General features: G+C 48.6%; 9 protein-coding genes across 9 annotated transcripts; 5 read left to right on the top strand and 4 right to left on the bottom strand.

The window, feature by feature from the left end:
- Positions 1–196: 196 nt before the first annotated feature.
- Positions 197–3,983, bottom strand: BP5553_03463 (putative nuclear export factor CRM1; the record flags this gene model as incomplete). Its single annotated transcript, XM_032012086.1, has 10 exons — positions 197–434; positions 486–903; positions 954–1,101; positions 1,219–1,448; positions 1,495–2,737; positions 2,792–3,504; positions 3,555–3,626; positions 3,678–3,750; positions 3,811–3,840; positions 3,912–3,983. The coding sequence occupies 10 exons, from the start codon at positions 3,981–3,983 to the stop codon at positions 197–199; spliced, it is 3,237 nt and encodes a 1,078-aa protein (XP_031871779.1).
- A 922-nt stretch (positions 3,984–4,905) lies between these two features.
- BP5553_03464 (uncharacterized protein) lies at positions 4,906–5,359 on the bottom strand (the record flags this gene model as incomplete). The annotated part of the gene is made up of 2 exons (XM_032012087.1): positions 4,906–5,211; positions 5,300–5,359. 2 exons carry the CDS (start codon positions 5,357–5,359, stop codon positions 4,906–4,908), a joined length of 366 nt encoding a protein of 121 aa, XP_031871780.1.
- A 724-nt stretch (positions 5,360–6,083) lies between these two features.
- Positions 6,084–7,449, bottom strand: BP5553_03465 (Alanine--glyoxylate aminotransferas-like protein; the record flags this gene model as incomplete). The annotated part of the gene is made up of 4 exons (XM_032012088.1): positions 6,084–6,167; positions 6,226–6,584; positions 6,644–7,269; positions 7,361–7,449. 4 exons carry the CDS (start codon positions 7,447–7,449, stop codon positions 6,084–6,086), a joined length of 1,158 nt encoding a protein of 385 aa, XP_031871781.1.
- Positions 7,450–10,348: 2,899 nt separating this feature from the next.
- BP5553_03466 (uncharacterized protein) lies at positions 10,349–11,523 on the top strand (the record flags this gene model as incomplete). Its single annotated transcript, XM_032012089.1, has 2 exons — positions 10,349–11,105; positions 11,156–11,523. 2 exons carry the CDS (start codon positions 10,349–10,351, stop codon positions 11,521–11,523), a joined length of 1,125 nt encoding a protein of 374 aa, XP_031871782.1.
- Positions 11,524–12,103: 580 nt separating this feature from the next.
- BP5553_03467 (uncharacterized protein) lies at positions 12,104–14,152 on the top strand (the record flags this gene model as incomplete). The annotated part of the gene is made up of 3 exons (XM_032012090.1): positions 12,104–12,552; positions 12,612–12,748; positions 12,816–14,152. The coding sequence occupies 3 exons, from the start codon at positions 12,104–12,106 to the stop codon at positions 14,150–14,152; spliced, it is 1,923 nt and encodes a 640-aa protein (XP_031871783.1).
- Positions 14,153–14,256: 104 nt separating this feature from the next.
- On the bottom strand, positions 14,257–16,101 carry BP5553_03468 (UBC-like protein; the record flags this gene model as incomplete). The annotated part of the gene is made up of 4 exons (XM_032012091.1): positions 14,257–15,543; positions 15,615–15,853; positions 15,910–15,997; positions 16,048–16,101. The coding sequence occupies 4 exons, from the start codon at positions 16,099–16,101 to the stop codon at positions 14,257–14,259; spliced, it is 1,668 nt and encodes a 555-aa protein (XP_031871784.1).
- Positions 16,102–16,614: 513 nt separating this feature from the next.
- BP5553_03469 (Indolic compounds 2,3-dioxygenase-like protein) lies at positions 16,615–18,145 on the top strand (the record flags this gene model as incomplete). Its single annotated transcript, XM_032012092.1, has 2 exons — positions 16,615–16,905; positions 16,964–18,145. The coding sequence occupies 2 exons, from the start codon at positions 16,615–16,617 to the stop codon at positions 18,143–18,145; spliced, it is 1,473 nt and encodes a 490-aa protein (XP_031871785.1).
- A 410-nt stretch (positions 18,146–18,555) lies between these two features.
- BP5553_03470 (uncharacterized protein) lies at positions 18,556–18,945 on the top strand (the record flags this gene model as incomplete). Its single annotated transcript, XM_032012093.1, has 2 exons — positions 18,556–18,660; positions 18,793–18,945. 2 exons carry the CDS (start codon positions 18,556–18,558, stop codon positions 18,943–18,945), a joined length of 258 nt encoding a protein of 85 aa, XP_031871786.1.
- Positions 18,946–19,013: 68 nt separating this feature from the next.
- Positions 19,014–20,716, top strand: BP5553_03471 (uncharacterized protein; the record flags this gene model as incomplete). The annotated part of the gene is made up of 4 exons (XM_032012094.1): positions 19,014–19,097; positions 19,147–19,242; positions 19,557–19,835; positions 20,039–20,716. The coding sequence occupies 4 exons, from the start codon at positions 19,014–19,016 to the stop codon at positions 20,714–20,716; spliced, it is 1,137 nt and encodes a 378-aa protein (XP_031871787.1).
- Positions 20,717–21,225: the final 509 nt, after the last annotated feature.

A 21,225-nucleotide genomic window follows, 5' to 3' on the forward strand; every position in this document is an offset into this window, starting at 1 on the left:
CTTCCCGTCCAGAGAGCCGACCGAAGCACAGATGGCTAGAGACTTGTGACGGGTAAAGCTGCAATGAAACGATTCACAAATCGTACATGTCCCAGCCATCCAACTGCTTCACAGTGCTGGGGCCGTGAGAGCGGGCTCCGAGATCAATACTTTGTGCTTCGCCTTTGGGATATTCAATCCTCAACTCCTCGTCGAGTCACAACTCATCATCATCAAGCTCAGCGGGTTTCAGCAAGCCGCCAACCTTAGACAAGCGTTCGCGCTCCGCCGCCTTAGCATCTCTCTCTTGTTGCTCCTTTTCGTCTGCATACAGCTCAGCATTATCTCCCGCAAATTCCTTCAATTGGATAAGGAAATCGCGGAGGTTAAGCTTGAATCGATCGTAGGCATTGTTGAGAGTAAACAGGCCCTCCACAAACGCCTTGATTTGAGTTCTGAATAGGGTTAGTCTATATATTATCAATGATGGATACCAAGCGACTTACGGTTGCAGGTTAGGGAAAGCATTCTGCAACAAGTTTGCCACGAAGCCACCCAAGAATTCCTTGTTACTGGTACCGGCAGCCGCCTGATCTGGAGGGTATATCGGTCCCTGGATTTTAGCCGCCGTTCCATCGGCAGGAGAAACGAGGTAGAACATGCGCGATAATAACATGGACTGCGATTTGAAACCAGCTTTGTGATCCGTGTCAGTAAGAACGAAGAAGATGTCTTGCAGAATGGGTATATAGAATTGCTGGAAGAAGGCGTTTGATGTCGCGGGATCAGCCTCCGCAATATTAGTGATCAATTCTAGACACATGTTGAGACCAGCATATTCGACCTCGCGATTGTCATGCTTGCTGGCCCACATGCAAGAGTCGATGACAAACTTGAACTGTCTGTTATCGAGTTTGAGAAGAGCTTTGAGTATGTTAGCTTGAACTAAGGCCACTGTTACAGGCTTAACATACCGGGGAAGCAATGCATGTTAACAGCGCGAAGCAGCGTGAAGAATTCAACGCGGTGCTCAGGGAATTCAGAGAAGTCCTTGTTGATCATCTCTAATGTGCACTCAAACACATTTTCCATGATCGTAGGTACTTGATCTTCCATGAGAGACTAGGAGGCAAGTTAGCAATGTTCGGTGTGGGATGCCATGATTTTCTGACAACATATCTCCAGCTGGAGTGGGGGATGCACCACGGAGTATTTTGAGCGATGTGGGGTCCAACGTACAGAGAGTTTGGATATGATTGCAGATATCACCTTCAGAACCTCCGCATCTCGTGCATTGGGTACATTTCGATTATAATCGACAAGTATCGCATCTAGCAGAGCTGGAACAATGTTTGTTCGAACCATCTCAAGATCATCAGCTTTCTCGACATATGTTTCGATGAGCTTCAGGATCTCCTTCTTGATTGTTCTTAAACCGCGAACCTTGGGCATCTTGGTTGCAATTTCACCTATATTGTATTAGCTCGCTTTGATAGTCTCACGGGGTATACATACCTTCACGAGCAACAGCCTCCGAGATCATTTGACTAGTGGCGCGATACATCGATAGCATATCCAGGTAGATCCGACCGATCTGGGGATAGAAGTAAGATCCGATCGATGAGCAAGCCGACACGTTCGTCTTCATGACATTTCCGACAACTTTTATCGTATCTGAGTCTTGCAGGACTTGGGGATTTGCTGTGGCTTGTTGAATTATGGCATCCCAAGCGGCGTTGGGATAAGACATTAACTCCGCGATGAGTCTCTCCTGAGCATTCTTTTGAGGCTGGGCTGCAATCATGTAGCCACAGGCTTCATAGAAGGTATGAACTTGCTGTGGCGAAAGGTCACATGTGATCTTGCGCATGTTTCTGACAATTTCCTCGATGAATGGCTCAACCTCCCCGGGTTGAAGAGCGACGAAATGCCTCTTGCATTGCCTGGCAATCTTAATGAATGTGTCGCAAGCCATGTCCTGAACGCCCTCGTGGGATTCGTGCATGAACTCGAAAAGTTTGTTGACAACTGTCTTCAAGAACTTCCAGTGCGCTTTCAAGAACCGAGGGTATTGGCCGACGATGTACATGATGTTACTGGCCACCACAGCCTTATTGTCTTTTCCTTTCTTCATCTCTGTCAACCCAAGCAGATCTTTGATAACGGTAACAAGGAAGCGCTTTTCAGTTTCTTCATTCATCGCTAGCGATATAGAACCGATGGCCCAGCACAAGGTGTTGCAGTTTGCCCATGACCATTCGGAGCCATCGACTTGGCGAACAAGCTTTTCGGTCATGATATTCTCTGTATCCACGACATCCAGATGTGTCAAGTAAACAAGGCACTCTCGAGTGGTTTTGTATAGCTGGATAGTATCAGTCTCCTTCACAAACTCCCTGACAATTTCTCCTTCGTCGTTCTCCACAATCAATACTTCCTCCGGCCGGACCATTTTCTCGATCATGACGACCCTGAGGTTCGAAAGTACCTCGTTGTACTTGTGTTTCCGGAGAGGATAATTGGCAAGCAAGCTCGGATTTGGCGCTCCCTGGTTCGAGAGCCCACCAACACCCATGTTCAGGAGTGGATTAACGTCGGTAATGGGAAGTGATTGCATCTCCTCGTAGAGTTCCTGAACAAGCTTGGTCCAGTATTCTAAGCAGATCTTAAAGATCTCACGATCCTCGATTTGGGAGATTCGAATGAGATAGAAGTGGGCATGTGTAAGGAAATCTCGGTTTGGGAGGTTCTCGATGAGCTGTTGAAGCAGTTAGCTAAGAAATCATAAAAATAATGGTTCACAAGGACTTACGGTTAGGTGAACACTGAAGAAATTAGTGAGGAAAAGAGCAAGGTTTTGGATGAACTCTTGATCCCTCGAGTTACTCGAAGTGTATGTAGATTTGAGATCGAGGGAAAGAGGGATGATCTTGGATATTGATGTTAAAACCTCGGTGAACATCTGCACGAGCTTCTCATCATATGCATTCTGTTGACCGGTTTGCAAGCCCCCAATCTCGGTTAAGCACTTGAGTGTTATGTTCCGGAATTCGGGCATCTCCAAAAATCGTGTTCGAAGCGTATCGATAATCGGGGTCTCGAAGATATAACCAAGTGGGATCCAGTTGAAGAAGCAGAGGAGAGTTTCCAATGTAGCTCTGATCAAACTGACTTGGGTGGCACTGTTCAAAACCTCGTTGCAAAGTTGGAAAATCGAAGAGAATTCCGCACACATTGTGGTCTTAAGGTTCTTTGTTTTCGTAGAGGTCATTTGGTCGGCCGAGTAATCGAAAACCTCCTCAGACAATAGCCGTAGAATAGCCATGTTATTCTCGCATATCGAGAGACTCGTGTGGCAGGAGGAAATAATTTCGTTGATGAATGTGGGCCAGTTGTGAGGCCACTCTTGCTTAAGGATTGAGACGAGGACGAGATTGAGCTTGTTTAAAAGGGTTCGCTGGGATTTGAGCGATTCTTCGGAGGTCGAGCACTGTATGATGAAGTTGACGACAAAATTACGGATGCCTAGCACTTAATCAGTCCCGGTAACTCATATCGTAGAGAAATATATTCACCTTGGCGCTGCTCTTTTGGTAAGACCTTCCATCTTGTCATAATAACGTGGTCAAGGACTTGCAGACCGAGGTCTGGAATTTGTCAGCAACAGTATCAACTCCACGACAAGGAAGAGAACACACATTTCATCTCCGGATATGTAGAATCCTGCAAGATCTTGTCGACCAGTAGCCAGGCATCTGGATCTTCCTTGAACTATAAGAATTGTCAGCGGGCGCAGGCAAGACAGAATGGCCTTAGCGCAAGAGATCGTACCTGGTTGAGCTGAGCCTGGGCAGCTTGTCGCTATGGATACAACGCGTCAGAATATACATCTTACAAGTACACAGGAAATAGTTGGACTTGAGGCTTCTCACCCGCTGAGGTTCACCTCCGCCTTCGTAGAACGTGCGAGCTATCACGTCGAGCTCTTCTATGGTTGGAGCCATCGTCGCCGCCTGATGTCAAGCTATCTAACCTTCACCACAGCGATGGAGAGTTCCGCAATTCAACCCTTGCGTGTATACAGCTCTAGTGGTAGGAGTACAATTTCTTGAGAGGGGTGTTCGTGTTTAAAATGCTTTCACGGTCGGTCGTACGTGAGGTGGATGTTGGTATTTGGTGGGGCAGTAGTGAGGCTGGAAGAGGCTGCTGATTCAGGTTGGGTCGGGTCGGTCAGTCGGCACTAGCGGCAGTCACGTGTACCCTGAGGGTTCGCCAAATGCCAAGACCATTGATTACCACACAGCTGGGAACAACTTCAACAACGACATGGAGGGAGGCGCCAACTAACTACCTAAATTATCGCTCTTTATCACATTTATGAGTATTGCATCCTGTCTTGGAGCCAATCCTAGAGGTCTAGTGGCTGTGCCTTGGCCTGTGGCTATTTGGACTCTTATTTATTCAACGTTCGAATACTCGCGCTGCCAGAATATGTGAAATGTACAGGCGAACGGTACATACAATGATACCTGCATCTTCTGCTATGCTTGCGCTTCCGCAGCACGATATAGGTGTGTCTGATACTGCTCCCCGACGTTGCAGACTTCTTAGAGTTAAGACTATACCTTGGTCGATCTGGGTTAACACACCTCACTGAGGTCTTCAATGCAGCCTGGTCTCCATATATTCGAAAGGGAATAGCACGGTAAATATAAATATTTGTCTATATATTCAACCAAAAGTCTTCCCTCCCCAAACCAACCATCATTAACAGCCTCAATGAAGGGTCATTGTTCCTAGACAAGTGCCAGGACCGGGATATCCCGACCTCTCCTCCAAGACTAGTACGTAAGAGGACCCTGATTATAACTTTATCTCACAGAAAGATGTCCAAGCGGATATATTGACATTCGGATTCCCATCCCTCTACAGGAATGCAACAAGCAACCCCGACAGACTTGCGAATCCCACCACATATTTCGCCATCTGGGTGGCACTCATATCGTTGCCGCCATTCGTGGTGACCGGCTTGGCAGTGCTAGACGCCGTTGCATTTGCAGGCTTAGATGAGCCACCTGCTGTGGTGGAGGATTTGACAGAAGATGTGACGGAGGATTTGACGGAGGCGGTAGTCGACTGGCCTACGGAGGAAGAGTTGGCAGGCTTCGTGGCGGCCGCTGAAGCTACGCGGGTCGAGCTGCTAGAATGCGATACGGATGAGGATACTACGGACTGATAATCGATATAATTAGCATGGAAACTATGTTGCCATCGATCCTCAGGTAGACATTCTGTTAGGGCGATAATGGGGTGGACTTACAGAGTTCTGGGCCATGGCACCAGCCGCAACGCAGACCACGAGGACAGATGAGAGACGCATTTTGAAGAGACTCAAAGAGGACTTTGGCAAATAATTTCTTGGTGCTTGGTTTTTTACTCGAGGATTTCCACAACGAGTGACTGGTTGCAAGAATACATCTTGGGCTTCCGGCCTATATACCCACCACGTCCTACTTATTGCATTTTATCTCAGCTTCCAACCATTACGCCAGACTCACAGGATTAGCACGAGATGGGTCCAAAGCAGAATTGGCCACTTCTAGACCCGCCATTAATAATTGGTTGGGTATCCTCGAGCGTGTGGAATGCAGCATGGTTTTCTAGCCGCATTAGTATTGATCGTGTTAATATGCATATAGGATCTGGACTTTGGAGTATAATTTCTTCACATCGAGGACATCCCACTCCCCAAAGAAGGAACTCTAGTGTTAAATGGGGACAAGCTTTCCTTGGTGCTGCTTCTGCGGCTGAGCGAATGCTTGCACCTCACCAAATCCATGGGCATTATTGCGCCACAATTTATTCAGTGAACGCCGTGGCTGTACCCATGTTGTGGTCTAAACTACGGTGACTGGTCAAACGAACGGGCAGGAGAGACATTCAATGCGGATCAAAGGCAAAATCACATCTGGACGCAATCGCGCCAATCTATTTCATCATTTGGAGAACGTGGAACCTGGCTAGAGAGGGTCTATGCAGTTGTTATTTTTCTTTTTGGGTTTGGTAACATCTAAAACCGTGAAGTTGTTCTATCTATCGAGTTTCTATGCCTTTTGGTATCCTACATCCGACAATCCAGTTTCCAGAGCCTTAATGGCGTGATCAATATCACCCCGTTTGGCATCGGTCTAAATGTTCGTTAGCTAGTTACCTGAAAATGAAATCACGAATCGAGTAGTAACTTACCACACTAACACCCATATGGCCGAACCGGATGTATTTTGGTGCAATCTCCTTGTGTAGACCCCCAGCAAAAACGACACCCTTCTTGAACAAGCTTGGCAGCAGCTGCTGAGCAGTGACGTTCTCGGGAAGGTATATGGCGGTCATTCCGTTGGCTTGGTCGGCGGGGTTGGAAGCGAGCTGTTTCAAGCCGAGATCAGCCACGGCCTGCTTGATTTTTTGAGATGTTTCCCGGTGGATTGCGAAGCGCTCGGATAGTGGCTTGGAGAGTATTTGTGTCAGTGAGGTGTGGAGAGCGTGGACAAGCTGTGGTGAAGGAGTAGCAAAGTATGAGGGCTTCTTGGCCTCGTAGTTTTGCATGACTGTAAAAAAGTGTGAGCTTCATGCTGACCAGCAAATTGGGGAAAAGGTGATGACATACTCGGTAGCCAGTTCTTGAATGATGCGAAGTAAGAGGCAGGTGGGGTCTTTCTGTTCTGGAACGCCTTGATCGCTCGGCCACTGTACATGGCAATGGACAGTCCTGCGGGGACTCCGATGGCTTTCTGGCTGGCTGTGATGACACCGTCCAATTGCCATTTGTCAAACTCGATCTCCTCGCAACCAACACTGCATACGCCATCCACAATAAGCAATGTCTCGGGCGAGACTCTGCGGACTAATTCTGACAGCGACTTAAGTTCACTAAGGACACCAGTTGAAGTATCGACATGGGTAACCGTCAACAGCTTATATTTCTTCTCCTTCAACGCCTTTTCGATTTCGGGGAGTTGGGGTCTTGAGCCGATGGGGGCCTTCAGCTGTGTTGCATTCACTCCATAAGTCTGGAAGCAATCGGCGAACGAGTCTGCGAAATATCCGGTATGTAGGACCAAGACATCGTCACCAGCCTCTGCCAGATTCGCGGCCACAAAATCCCAGCCTAGAGTACCGGAGCCAGAGATAACGAAAGGTTGTGCAGCAGGATCGGTGGTTTGGAAAAGCTTTCTCAGCATCGAAAGCGTCTCGCTGAAGGTTGCAACGAAGGCAGGACCGACATGGCTCTCACTGTCGAGGCATCGAGGTTAGCATTGGGAATAACGGGCGCTTCAAAGACAGAAACAAGACCTGGAGGTCATTGAAGACTCGGAATGCTCACCTGTAATGGCTCATCGACTGCAGCACGGCATCGTCAAACTCGATTGGGCCCGGGATGAGCAACGCGGGGTGGCTGGGCTGGTTCGACATTTTTGGCTTCGAGGATTGAGAAGCTGAAGCTGAAGTTGAAGTTAAACTGCGACGATGTTCTGTGCTACGACTAAGAGCAACTGAGGGTTGCGGACTCAGATGTCTAGATATCACCGACAAGCGTTGGTGAGGAGCGTGGGCGTGGGGCGCCAGCTTGGGAATGGCGGGGTAACGCGAGAAATAATAGGAGCGACGGTGAGCCGAGTCGGGCAAAGATACGCACGCTGGATTCGCGATACTGATCAATGGCACAGGTGTCTTGTCCGGCTTCAGGACCGGACGCAACACGGAGGGTACATATAGGCGTGTCCAACTCATTCTCACTCATCCCATTCTTCCAGCAGTTCGGACGGGGTTCTGTGGCGAGCGTGCGTATTCGTGTGCTCGAACCCTAAAGAGAGTCCTAGAGTGCTAGAGTCCTAGAGCTTTGGGGATCTACGGGGGGGAAGCTCCGCCAGTGGTGGTAGGGAGGGTTACTTGGTAAGGGGAGAAGAAGAGCTGGTACTTCGTCCGTAGGTGCTGGCACTGGTAGTTGGTAGGTACCTTGCCTTACGACACGCTGGGCACGGCACCTCGCCAGCGCTGGAATAATAATACTTCGCCGCTGATTAGGCCCTCGGCCCCACAAAGCAGGCCCCCGTAAAAGCCCGTAAGCCCCTAAAGCCCCTCTGGAGTCGGAGTCTGGAGTCTGGACACGTCCCAACAGCGTCCAACAGCGCCGCACTCGCAGGCCTGGGCGTCGGCATGATGATGCCGACTCGGCTTTAACCCGGCGTTCGGCGCCAAGGTACGTCGTCCTTGAGTGCCTTACGTAGCTGCGAATGTAGCACCAAGGACTCCGTCGCCTACATAGGTAATTCCAACGCCCATGCACTCCAGTCAAGCATTGCCAACATCACCAAGGGAAATGCTGTCTTAATAAGTGCCATCAAGCCGCACCATTAATAGAGGTCTGCGATTCCGATTCCGATCCCGGGACCTACCCTTCCAGAGATGGATTAAGAAAGATGGTGGTTTGACCCCACGGCTTGCTTGTATGGGCTCCTTCTGGTAGCTGCTACCTACCCAGTAACCAGTAAGATGTAAGTCAATAGTTTACGGGTCAACCGAGGAGCTCAGCTAACGGCCGAACTCTGAGCAAAGGATATATGCTTATGCAGTCCCCACGAGGTCCATGACATCAACCCCATTGCCGCTGGAGCGTTCATTTCTTTGTACTGAAATGCCAGACTATCGGCTGAGCCTTTACGACGTTTGGCTGCCACTATGCCCCATTGTGATGAGCACTACCCAATACATGGTCTGGCCAAAATAGTAAGCAAGATACAACCAGGAGTGGCCGATGGTATCATAGAAACATATCACCATGATGATGCTGGTAGACGACCCATGATAGTTTCACGTCCGCGGTGCCACCATAACCAAGACACTACCCTACAGTCTGCGGCTCTCACAACAATATGTACAATTCCCTCCACTCGCCGCTCATACGGTCTGTCTTACGAGATGAACTAGACTCAACTATGAGATGGTCTTGGCAAAGTTGCCAAATCGATGGCTTCCCAACCGACAGAGGTTGTATGGAATCGCAAGAGGGGCTTCAGATACATCCGAGGTATTTTGGAGAAATATTGGCCATCCAATCTTAATGGGCGGGAAGCTACACGAAGAGGGCACGATGTCTGATCAAGAGCTGAAGATATATTGCCCGCCACAGTGCAAGTCTCGAGAACAGGGTAGCTGATGGTCCGCACGGCTGGCTTGCATGCTCCCAACCGTTGTGACGAGCTTACAAGATTGGCCAGTCCTGTCAAGTATTTGGGGTTGAAATGAAACATTGGATATTCTCAGTAAGTCAGAAACTGGCCCCTTGCTGTCGCAGGCTCAACTGCCAAAGTTTGGTTTCGGAATCCAAGTGCGATGCCCACCAGTAATCCGTCCAAGATCAGATTCCCCGCGCGCTGTGTTCCGGAGACCCAAGTATAGCTATACTTGTGGGTAGCAAGGCGCATGAACTTCTCCATTTTTTTTCAGGTAGAACTGAGGGAATGCACACCTCCTTCCATCTTCAATGATTGAAAAACGTCGACACGGCGACATCTTAATTCTTAGGTCTAATTTTCTAAAATTAGCTCCTCTACCAACCTTAACACGGTTTACTGGCCTAGGCCGCCGTCATCCTGAAATTGAGCGTCGTGGCTCTCACATGTCTTCTTTGTCTGTTAGCATTCCTGCTGCTTCCCTCCTCGACGGGAGGCTTGCTGCTCGCTTGTTAAGAACAATATCAAGCATCCGAACCACGTGGTTTAGCGAGCAGCCACATCCCCCTTTCGGCTATGATTGTTCAACTCCCTTAGTATTATACTTCCACTGCACTATGCTTTCAGATCCACATTCAATTATGGCGCAAATTCTGCCCTCTGGTTGGCAACAATATAACGTGGCCATTGTCTTAGGTCATTATCTCGCGCGCACCGCCCAAGGCGAGGTCGCTATAATATCAAGAGACCCATTGTCATCTACAAGCAACATCATAATACCCACACCTTCACCCAGTAATACCAATACAAGTTACAGTACTTTGTACACTTTCAACTTCGTTCTCTACCACGATTTTACATCCCTCTCTATCCTACCTCGTCCCTCTCCCAGGCAACGTACATCGCTCTTTGAGGATACCTTTCGGTCACACTTACATCAGCCTTCGAGCACTCGACCCGACCTTCCTCATACCGCCTTGGAACATCCTCTCCAACAGCTGCCCGGTCCTCAAAGGCACCCGCAACAACTTTCCATCCTACACCTTCCTTAACTTGGACGACATCCGGCTGGCTCCTTCACTCGTCCAAGCAGTCCTCTGGCTTTCTGTCATCAGATTGTCCGTATCGAACCTCCAAAGATGTCTCAATTCGACCCCTTTACGCAAAACATCACCATACTTATGCCTAATGGCAACGGCACAGGAACAGTCCCATTCAACATATCCATCCCAACGATCGATCATTCGTTCTACTACGCCGTCTCTGTCAGCATGTGCTATGGCTTCCAGATTGGTGCATGTATGATGATGCTCCTAATGGTACTGCTACTGACCAAACGCACCAAATACAAGTCACCGGTGTTCATTTTGAACGTTGTTGCTTTAGCCATGGCAGTGGCCTCCCGGGCACTCCTTGCAGTCTTCTTCCTTTCCTCCTGGTATGAATTCTATGCGTCTTCTACCAGCGACTGGAGCAGGGTCACAGACTCTGCCAAAGCGACCAGCGTTGCCAGCGCAATTGTACCGCTGTTGATTACCATCTTGGTCAACTCCTCCCTGGTCCTACAGACGAGAGCAGTCGTGATCGGAGTTCGCCCCCTCTACCGCCACGGAATCATTGCTATATCGGTACTTGTCCTGTTAGTGGCCGTGGGTTTCCGTTTCACGGAGATGGTCACCAACGTTCGGGCCATACTTTACCTAGAAACGTTCGACAGTTGGGTTTGGCTTATCAAGGGTTCTCTTGCCGCGGAAATGATTTCGATATGGTTCTTTTGCTCCATCTTCACTGCAAAACTCGTTGCCACAGTAGTTGCTCGGAAGAAATTGGGTTTGCCACCATGGAACCCTATGTATGTTCTTGCAGTGGCGGGCGGATGCACAATGTTCGTCCCTGGTATGTCCGACCCCTTGAACCTCACCAAGATCTTAGTTAATATTGAATAGGGATTTTTGCCATTGTTGAATGTATTAACCCACCCAACTTCCCAGAAGCCGGCTCTTTGGCAGTCATCACAGTTGTCATTCTCCTGCCACTTTCCAGCCTGTGGGCACAGTCGAACACCGTCAACCAATCAGTTCCCCTCAACATCCAGCAACAACTGTGGGCTTCGAATTCATCAAGAGGCGTAGTGTGTACCTGTGGTGGAAAGTCTACAAATATGTCAATGTTTCCGTCATCGGGCACTTCAGCAACGTACAGTTCCGTTGTCAGGACTGGCCATCATGAAACTCCCCGGCGTGATAGCACGGATGCGGATCTCGAGTCTATGGGCGTGAGGGTCCATCGAACATTCAGCGTCCGCAGTGCATAAGTGTTAAGGGGAAAGTATCGACGCAAAGTCAACTGCAAATTGGTCACGGCGTTTTGCGATACCTTTTATGATCTTGCCTTGGCGTGGAAAAGGAGTATGAAGGAACAAGCGATGGAAAATGCAATTCACCTGTTTTAGCGGTAGCCGAGGCGTAATTTTCTTCTTGCAAATGGCGGACATACCTACATCGTCCCTGCCTATAATTACACATTATGAGCAGCAAATATAGCACATGCTCTACCCATAACTTTGCGCTGTTATGAGTGCTGAAAATGTGGTGATCAATTGTCACTTAAGTACTTCGTGCCTTCCTAACTTGGTGGGGTGGTGACAATTTGGAAAGGAACAGTCCACATCCTCGGAACAGAACTGCTTTCAACGACACAAAACCAAATAGCCCACCTATAATTTAACTCGTTGGTTCTTATAGCAGTCTTTAAGAGGCACTTCTATCGTCAATCAGCATCTGCGCCTGCTCCACGCAGTATATATGCAAATCCATGACCTAGACCATCACTATTCTCTCGTCGGACACGCATCAATCGCACACTCTATTGCCTCTAGATAAAGTCCTGCAACTATGTCTCACAATGAAACAGAGTCTAACAACGCATCGTCTACTCCAGGGGTCCGTCCAAGCCAGATCCAATTAGAGAGCCTTTCATCACCACCCCACGTCCAGGATACCTCCCATGGATATCCCATTCCTCAGGACTCTTTTGCTCGAAGACCTCGCCGGATATTCTCTCTCATCAGCAGATTTGAAGGCTTGCACAACCTAAACTTCCAGCGCAAGGGAATCCCGCCCACTCAACAGGAGCCGTTGGATAGATGCAGCGGTTCTCCGAGATTCCGGGGTGGAATTTATGGAAGCCAGATAAAGAAGCTGGCCAGAATTTTCGGTCCCGCAAAGGAATCTTTGGAGATTCAGGGGAAGATAGTGTCTGGGAAATCATTGGTGCAGGAAAGAGAGGAGGTCTTCACTTCGCATGATGGTGCTGTAACGCAAGCTTCAGGGGAAAGGCTATAGTACGGTCAACTTCAAGACTCATTATTTTGGCCGAATATAAGAACTTAACATTATGCAGTATATCTGGCGTCTTATCTTCTAGCTCCAACAATGACAAAACCCCAAAAGTCATTGTGTCAGCGTCGAGAGAATTCGCAGTAGGGAGTACCAGGAGGCATACATCAACCAATGACAACGTTGAATATTACAATGGAGGTATGAAATCTCCGTCATGTTTTGTACATCCTCTTGTCCTTGTGGATTCATAACTAGCCTCTGATAGAAATCCCGTCCCCGAACGTCATCAGGGCAAAACCTATTTTTGGGGACATAGCAATTACATCAACTTCTCTTCCTCGTTCAAAATCTGGGTGCGACAAAGGTTACCCGCTTGGTTGTAAGAGATACTCAGCAGATCCTATTAGCAGATATATTTCGACTGTTCCTACTCACGGTGCCCTACCGAGGATACAGAATTTGACATGTAATGACGCTTGGATTCAACATTTCTTCACCCAAACGCCCAGACCAGGAGTCTCAACCAGAGCAACAGCTTCTGCAAACCTTGGTGATGCAACTCAAAGAAGTGGGAGAGTTGCGATACGTGCCAACGACACGCCCTTTCGACGAAGCTCGGGATCTCGAAACAGGATCCGAGCAGGCCCTGTTTGGGACCTTCGGGATCGGCCACTTGCTACAAGGGGTCGGCAAATTCAAAGGAGATTTGGGGATGTTGAGGAATCCCATCAAGTGAAAATCAGTGAGCGCCGACTTGAGAATATCCTCGAGTCCTCCGAAAGCCGAGTTGCGGAGCCATTACTAGAGTCGAAAAGGACAAAACTTGATCTAAATCATGGCAACGTAATGGCGGAAAATAATCAGGAAGGAGCCGTAGCCGCAGATAAGCCATCAAAAGTGGCAGAAACCAAGAAAATGTTGGAGAACCGACGGAGGGTCCAGCCTCGAAGTTTGCGGCTGCCAACAAATGATTCACTGATGAATCCTAGCAGGATATCCGCTGCCCCCAGCAAAACCATCATCGATGATCAACTACTGCCTGTTCCACTAGCACCACCAGATGCTCCACGATTAAGTCGCCAGGAAATATCATCTGTGCCTCCAAGGAAAATATTCTCGGAAATCTCCGCGCCTCACGGCCAGCAATCCATGAATAACTTTTATAACATACAAGGGGTGAGCGAAAGGCGACGGCAAGGAAATAATATCCTTGGGTTGTCTTCTGGGAGAACAAGCGAAGCATATCGTGACATTCCAGAGCGGCCATTGCGCAAGAAAGACAAGCAAGCTGATAGGAATGGAATGGAAGATCGATTATCAAGGGACACAGTAGGCAAGCATGGCAATTGGGCCCCCAAGTTATCATTGGATCAGATGGTTGAAATCGTAAACAGCACGCCTCAGCATAACGACAACTTCGGTAGCCCTACACCGAGAGCTGAGATGGGGGGAATGATTGTTAAAAAAGCACAATGTGGGCTGACACAACCGAAGCCAATGAGAATGGTGGAAAGGAGAAGAATAATGCTATTGTGTAGGGACAAGGCTTGGTGTCACGCAGATAAAGAAAACATGAAGGTTGGGCAGTTGAGAGAGCTATAAGATAGCTAATAATTCTCCAATTACTGTCGTTGGATTAATATTTTGCTCCCAAGGGTCTCCCTACAAGGCCTACGCCAGGAAAATTTATCACTGTGGACGGGCCATCAATAAGTAGCCAAGCCCATACCTCGAGCAATCTTCTTCGCCAGCGCCTTCTTTAGATACCACTCCCTTGCCAGACTCCTCGTCGTCTTCACAAATGTGGCCGGCGTAATCCTACCTCTCTCCACAGCTCTCCCAAGCACAAACAATGCATCTCCCAGTGCTCTCTCCTCACTCACCAGTTCATAAAGCTGGTTCCCGACCACAGTAGGAGCTACTAGAAGCTCGTCCACACTGGGAGCTGTCCGATGTTGGCTTGATTCTATCACTGCATCTGCGTCGTGGAGTGCGGTGTGTGAAATGGTCGCATTGCTCTGCAAGAGCTCGTTTAGAGATTCTAGAGCCTGAACCTCCGCCTGCATGTTTGACAGGGCTTGGAGCATGGCTTTGTGCTGGGATTCTAGGCCCGGGAGACTGGATGTTGTTTGTTGACGAGTGTGTTGCCGTTGGGAGTAGAGTGCTCGTCCGATGTTGTGGAGGAGCATGTCTTTTTCTGGGTTTGGTGGGATGGGTGGTGCGGGGAGGTTGGTGGATGCCTCGGATGGGGTGGAGAGTATTAAGGGTGCATCTATGAGATCTGGAGGGGGTGGAGGTTTTGGCCGCGGTTGCGGTTGCGGTTGAGGACCTTGGGGGAATTGTTGGAATTGCGCTGGTGGGCCGGGGTAAGGTGGCTGTTGCTGGGTATAGGAAGGCGGTGGTCGAGCCTGAGTTAAACCAGCTTGTGAAATTGGATTTGAGGTATAGTGAGTCTGTTGGGGTTGCTGGTATGATTGAGAGTACGGAGGTTGCCGTTGAGGAACTTCCGGCGGTGTAATAGGGCTGACAGGGCTATCTGAGGATTCAGTCCTGCCGGGCTGCCTTGGTGGTAGAGGTAAAGGAGGCACACTTTCGTATCTGAGACTACTACTTCGTTGTGGAGCATGTGAATAGCCCCTTGATGGCGGTAGTGGCTGGCCAGCATACCGTCCAGCATCGTATGTTTGTTGTGTAGGTAGTGGTGGTAGAGGGGGTCCACTTTCTCGACTTGGTGGGGATCTAGCCGTAGATGAGGGAGGAATAGCTGTAGGCTTCGGGGGAGGAGGTGGTGGTGGTGGTTGAGGTTGTTCATTTTGATTGAGAGCTCCAGACTGAGGACGGCCGATTCCTGGAGGAAGCGGGGGCACAGGCGGGGGGGCAGGCGCGGGCGATGGTTGAGGTCGAGGTGCATTTTGCTGTTGCCGCGCGACAACTGGAGGTTCTTTGGCAAATATATCTCGTAATATAGCCAAAAAATCCAGAATATTAGATTTCTATATTCAAACATGTCAGATATTTCCCAATTAAGCTGCAGGAGCGTTCGAAGCCATCAGTTGGCACTCACATCCCAAAACTCCGCCCACCCCACGAGGTATGGATGATAGACCTTGCCTTGCGGATCAACATGTTGGCCCGGCCTCACCATCATGCCCTCCGTTGGCGTAACATATACCATCGGCGCCTCGTGTGGATATCCATGTGGCACCCATAATGCTATCGGAAATCGGTAGGTTGTGCCTCGGAAATTGACTGGGAGCGTGCCAGAAAGAACGAGTAGGAGCGCAGAAGTCCCATCCTCGTAAGCTATTGTCCATCTCATTAGCTTGGGTATTGGTAAAAAGGTAGCCGCGAATGCATACTGTAAACATCAGTTCGTGAGGATAGCGAAGAGTAATGCGAGAGCGTCTGCGCTACATCGTTATACGTCCGGTTGACATCTGTGTATTCCTGGGAAACATTAGCAAGGAAAAGATATATAGCAATTGCACAGGACTTACGCTTGTTAAGACGCTGTACAGCCAGTTCAACACCTGCTGCCTGACAGCGGCCATACCTGCGTTGTTGGTCCTATCATTTTGGTACAGTACCATATGAAGCTATTCCAGGCGTCGAGCTGGGGACCTGGCTTGGCGAATGTCATGTGATTGCATGTTGGTGGCTCCGATGGACGCCACTTGCAGCTCGCCTATTGACCAATCACGCAAGAGTGGCACGGTTTCTCTTTGTCCAAACTCCAACTCCGCTGATGCGCGACTTCTACCGTGTTTCCGTATTATCAAGCAATGGATGGGCCAGAACTAACAAGACTTCGCCCGAGGGCTCCGGGACCCTGAGGCGGGATGATCCGAGCTTGTTATATAAAAATGGAGACCCCGCGGGCGAGTATCAGGCAACCCCTCCAGATTTTCACCTTTTCCAGGCCAAACAAACTCACACTCAGACGACAGTTGATGCACAGCGCTTTACGAGTACCCAACGGCTGAGGAGTATCGGACAACGATCTGTATACTCCTTGCGTCTGGAAGAACCTCGGTCTCTATCCTTTCCAAAAAAAAAACTAAGCCATGCTTCCTCCTGTCCCCGTCCTTAGCGACTACGGACTCTCACCAGAACATGGTTTCCTTCCGGCCCAATTGCCTCTCGAGAGGCTCCCTGACCCATACTACAACAAGTGGGAAGCTGTCGTGGCAAACCTCCAAGGCTTGATCCTCAGCAAGCGTTTGCGCGGAGTCATCGATCGGCTTCCTGCTCTCTCTACTGCCGGCTTGGAGCATGACTCGGAATGGCGAAGAGCTTACTCGCTGTTATGCTTCATGGCTCATAGCTATATCTGGGGCGGTGACAGCCCTTCAGATGTTCGTTGATACCCATAATATGCATATCCATCACCTAGCCACTTACTAATTGTTATAGCGCTTGCCTCCCTCCGTTACGATTCCTCTGCTGCACATTTCGGCTTACCTCGAGGTCCCACCTGTTGCCACATATGCTGCCGTCTGCTTGTGGAATTTCAAACCATTATTCGTAGACGAGCATGTCGATAACCTTGAGAATCTTGCAACCCTTACCACGTTCACAGGTTCGATTGATGAGTCCTGGTTTTACCTGGTGTCGGTCGCGATCGAAGCACGAGGCGCTCCCATCTTGCCACTCATGCTCACTGCTATCCAAGCGGCAAGGACTGGCGACAGTGCAACCGTAGCTGCTTGCCTTAGAAGATTTGCCGAAAGGCTCGATGATCTAGGAACGCTTTTACAGCGTATGCATGAAAGCTGCGATCCTCATGTCTTCTATCACCGCATTCGACCCTTTCTTGCTGGAAGCAAGAACATGGGGGAAGCTGGCCTGCCAAACGGAGTGATCTATGAAGACGGTACAGGAATTGATTACTACAGGAAATACAGTGGTGGGAGCAATGCGCAGAGCTCCATCATTCAATTCTTCGACATAGTTCTTGGTATCGAACATCGTGCTACTGGCGAAAAGAAGGACGACTCTTCAGAGAGCGAGCTCGAGGGTATTGCACCTCCACCCAAGCATAACTTCTTGCTTGAGATGCGGAAGTATATGCCTGGACCTCACCGAAGATTTTTAGAAGACGTCACTACAGTTGCGAATATTCGGGAATATGTTGAAGCTCATCGAAACAATATCGAGCTGACTTCCGCTTATGATGCATGCTTGGCAATGTTGCGAGTCTTCCGTGACAAGCACATCAGCATAGTGGCCCGCTATATCATCGTCAAAGCCCGTGAATCAAAATCGCTTTCCAAAAGCTCGGAGGCGACACGGCAAAGAACGAACATTGCTACTGCCTCCCAACAAGGCAAGAATAGTACTGGTAAGCAGGAAAATCTTAGAGGAACAGGTGGTACTTCTCTGCTTCCTTTCCTGAAACAGGCTCGGGATGAGACGGGCGAGCCCACGCTGAATCAATGGGCCAAGCATGTGGCTAGCCGAGACTTCAGGACCAAGGGCAAAGGAGATTTTTTCCTAGGCAAGCTAAACGGGCATGCAGACGGCGAAGTCGACCATGCTGGTCTTGCTGGTACCTGGGCGGTCGATGACAGCGCCGGCGGCATCTGCCACTACTGAATTATTACTAGCTGTTAGGTATTGACCGTATCATTAGTGCGCTTTACAATATTATTCGAATTTTTGCATCCTCCTCGTAACTACTTCATATATCTTCGTAAATAACTTCTGTCAAATGAGGGTATTCAGAGATGCCACCTAAATACCACTTGGAAGATGAACCTTTCCAGAAATCTTAAGGTTAGCTCGTGAGTAGAGATTTTCGCTCTTGAAGTCTAATCTCGAAACAATATTCTAAAAGCGCAAAAGGGGAATACCCGAAGCTTGTTGCCAATCACGTGCTTCTCCTTCGGAGTAATAAGGTAACGCGCGACTCGCGAGGTAACTTATGAGAACCATCTCAAAAGCCTCCTCGCGACGCGTTCGCGGAACCACCCACGCCGTAACCAATCAACTTTTAACAACACAAAATGGTAAATTCAGCTGCTGATGAGGAAGGCCTTGGCCCAGTAGAGCGTGGCCGCAAGAGATATTATCAAAAGGACTATGCAGGGGCTCTAACAGCTTTCACAGAAGTAGGTTGATTCTTCGCGCTCAGCATCAAGGGTGAAGTAGCGTAATTTGCAATATACGCTATCACCATTCCATGACGGGCCTTTTTTGGTAATTTGCATTATTTTGCCTAAGGATGCTGACCTGTTCATCAGGCGGTCAATACGAGCACTGGTCACCTCCTTCTAACGGCGTTGGATCACCGAGCAGCAGCATATGAGAAGCTACAACAGCTACAACCTGCTCTCCGGGATGCGAAGCGGATGATCGATCTGAAACCGGAGATTTCAAAGGCAAGCCCGCAATGAAGGGCTTTTTGATTGTCTAAGTCTAAGAATTTTCCCAGGGATATCTACGATGCGGTAAAATATTGCAAATGAAAGGAGAAAATAGCCTTGCATTAAAGATATATGAGCGAGGTTTGAACAAGGTCAAGATTGGGACTGATGATGAACGTACTGTAAGATACTCTTCATCGGTGTTCGACGTTCTTAAGCTAATGTCTTTAGCGTCTTCAATCTATATACAACAAACTGCGTCGAGCTCAAGATCCAGGCAAGAGCCTTGATCCTCTCGAGTTTCTGCCGGTCGAATTGGCGGCTATGGTCTGTCGCAATCTCTCGATGAGAGACAGAGTGTAACATTCCCCGAGTGTCTGCGACCCCCAAGATTAGATTTTGTGCTGATTTAAAATCCAAGAACATGCCTTGCCGTCTCAAAATCATGGAAACGTTTACTTGAATCGTCACATAATTTATGGACTTCTCTAGATACGACGTCCACGCGGAAACCGATGACCCAGACTGCGTTAAAATTGCATCTAAGGCGATCGAACTATACTCTTGATCGTGCTATGATCACCACGAGAGCAGGCTTTGATTCGCAAAAAATGATATTCCTCACCAAACATTGTAAACAGCTCCGATTCCTCGAAATCCACGGGAGTAGTGTCATTGGAAACTCGCTAGTTTCGTCACTACCTTACGCAAGCCATCTTGAATCGATATTTGTTTCGAATGACAAAATCACCATATCTGTAGTTCTAGATGTTCTCCGAGCTTGTCGAAGAACGCTTGTGAAAGCGGGATTTCTACAGATAGTAGGCCAGAGAACGGACTCTCTTGGAGAATGGCCAAAGCTCGATGCACTCGAGAAATTACATCTTGGGGTTGCCTCCGCTATGTTAACATTAAATATTGTGAGTTGTCGAAAGCATTCTATTCCCAAATTAAAGGTTCGCAAACATCAAACTTCAACCTCAGAGTTTCCTACCCTTGTAATCCATAATTAGATATATCTACAGCTGTTAGGTACCACCTAGATCTTGAGGGAAATGCCTCACTGTTTTGTCGTTTGGGCTTAGCATTCCATATTGTTGCATTCAACTAATGATTATAATAGCCCGAGCTTATCAAAGCCGCTCCAAATATTCAGGTTCTATGGCTGTCTAACTGGAATCTTACGCCATCTGCGGATATGAGTCCGTGGACAGAGCTGCAGGATTTGGATCTCCGTGATACGCACTTTGACCGACTACCAAGACTTCCGCCTACTCTCAGACGCCTCACGTTGAGGAACGCCCTAGATATCGGCCACGACAGCCTTGAAGCCCAAGGAGAAAATATGTTGCCTTTGTTGGAAATGTTCGAGTGCTCGCGAACATATGTCTGCGACGGATTTATCAAAGCCATCACCCGTGAATCCATCACGCGCGGAAACTTGAAAGAACTTCACATCGGGCGTCGCGCAGTGGAACCCCGCATCAACATTGAAGAAGAATATCCCTCATCAGAGAGTCTAGAGGTTCTATCACTAGCGTATCTCATGACCCCCGAAGACTATCTGATGGTTATTGTCGGTCGTTGCCCAAATCTACGTAGTGTCGACGTCTCTGGGACCAACATTACTGGAGTAGCTGTGAAGAGTTTTGTTAAACAGGGAATTGTAACCCTTAGGCTAAATGAATGCTATGGTGTAGGTAGTGACGCCGTCGACTGGGCACGCAGTCAAGGTGTTGAAGTCATGTTCAATGCATCCAGTGGCAGCTCAGGGCTCCGGGCAGCCTGGAATGCTATTTAAAATGCTACATAAGTTTAGCAGGATTTGTCTTGCTCACGAGGCGTTATGGAAGCACATGGGTTATCAAACGTAGTTTCTTTTACTGAAAGCCATGGCCATTCAGCAACGTCACAAACTGGCATGGTGGCAATCTACTTTCTAGCACCTCCCTCGCCGGCATTCACTCAACCCGGGTCTTGAGGAGCGAATCAATAGCCATAACGAATCGCATGGTTTTGTCCTCAAATCAACTCTTCCACTCAACTCTCCCATTTACTAGTTTCGCGAATCATTGCAGGCAAGCTATTCTCTTCATCTGTTTCATTCAAATACAGATAACACTATTTTGCTACATTTAGATCTAACCTATGGGTCTTTGTTTAGTTCTATAACTCTCTTTCTACCTATTCCTCAAAGCGCATAAAAGTATGATGGTATAGAAGTATTTGTTGGATTCGGCAATACATTCCCTCTCCCTCAATGCGAAGGTTGATTTTAGACACCAACCATGAATGTGTTGTCTATGGTAT

The sequence above is a fragment of the Venustampulla echinocandica genome (genome assembly GCF_003357145.1).
Source record: "Venustampulla echinocandica strain BP 5553 chromosome Unknown scaffold_1, whole genome shotgun sequence".
Classification (NCBI taxonomy): domain Eukaryota; kingdom Fungi; phylum Ascomycota; class Leotiomycetes; order Helotiales; family Pleuroascaceae; genus Venustampulla; species Venustampulla echinocandica.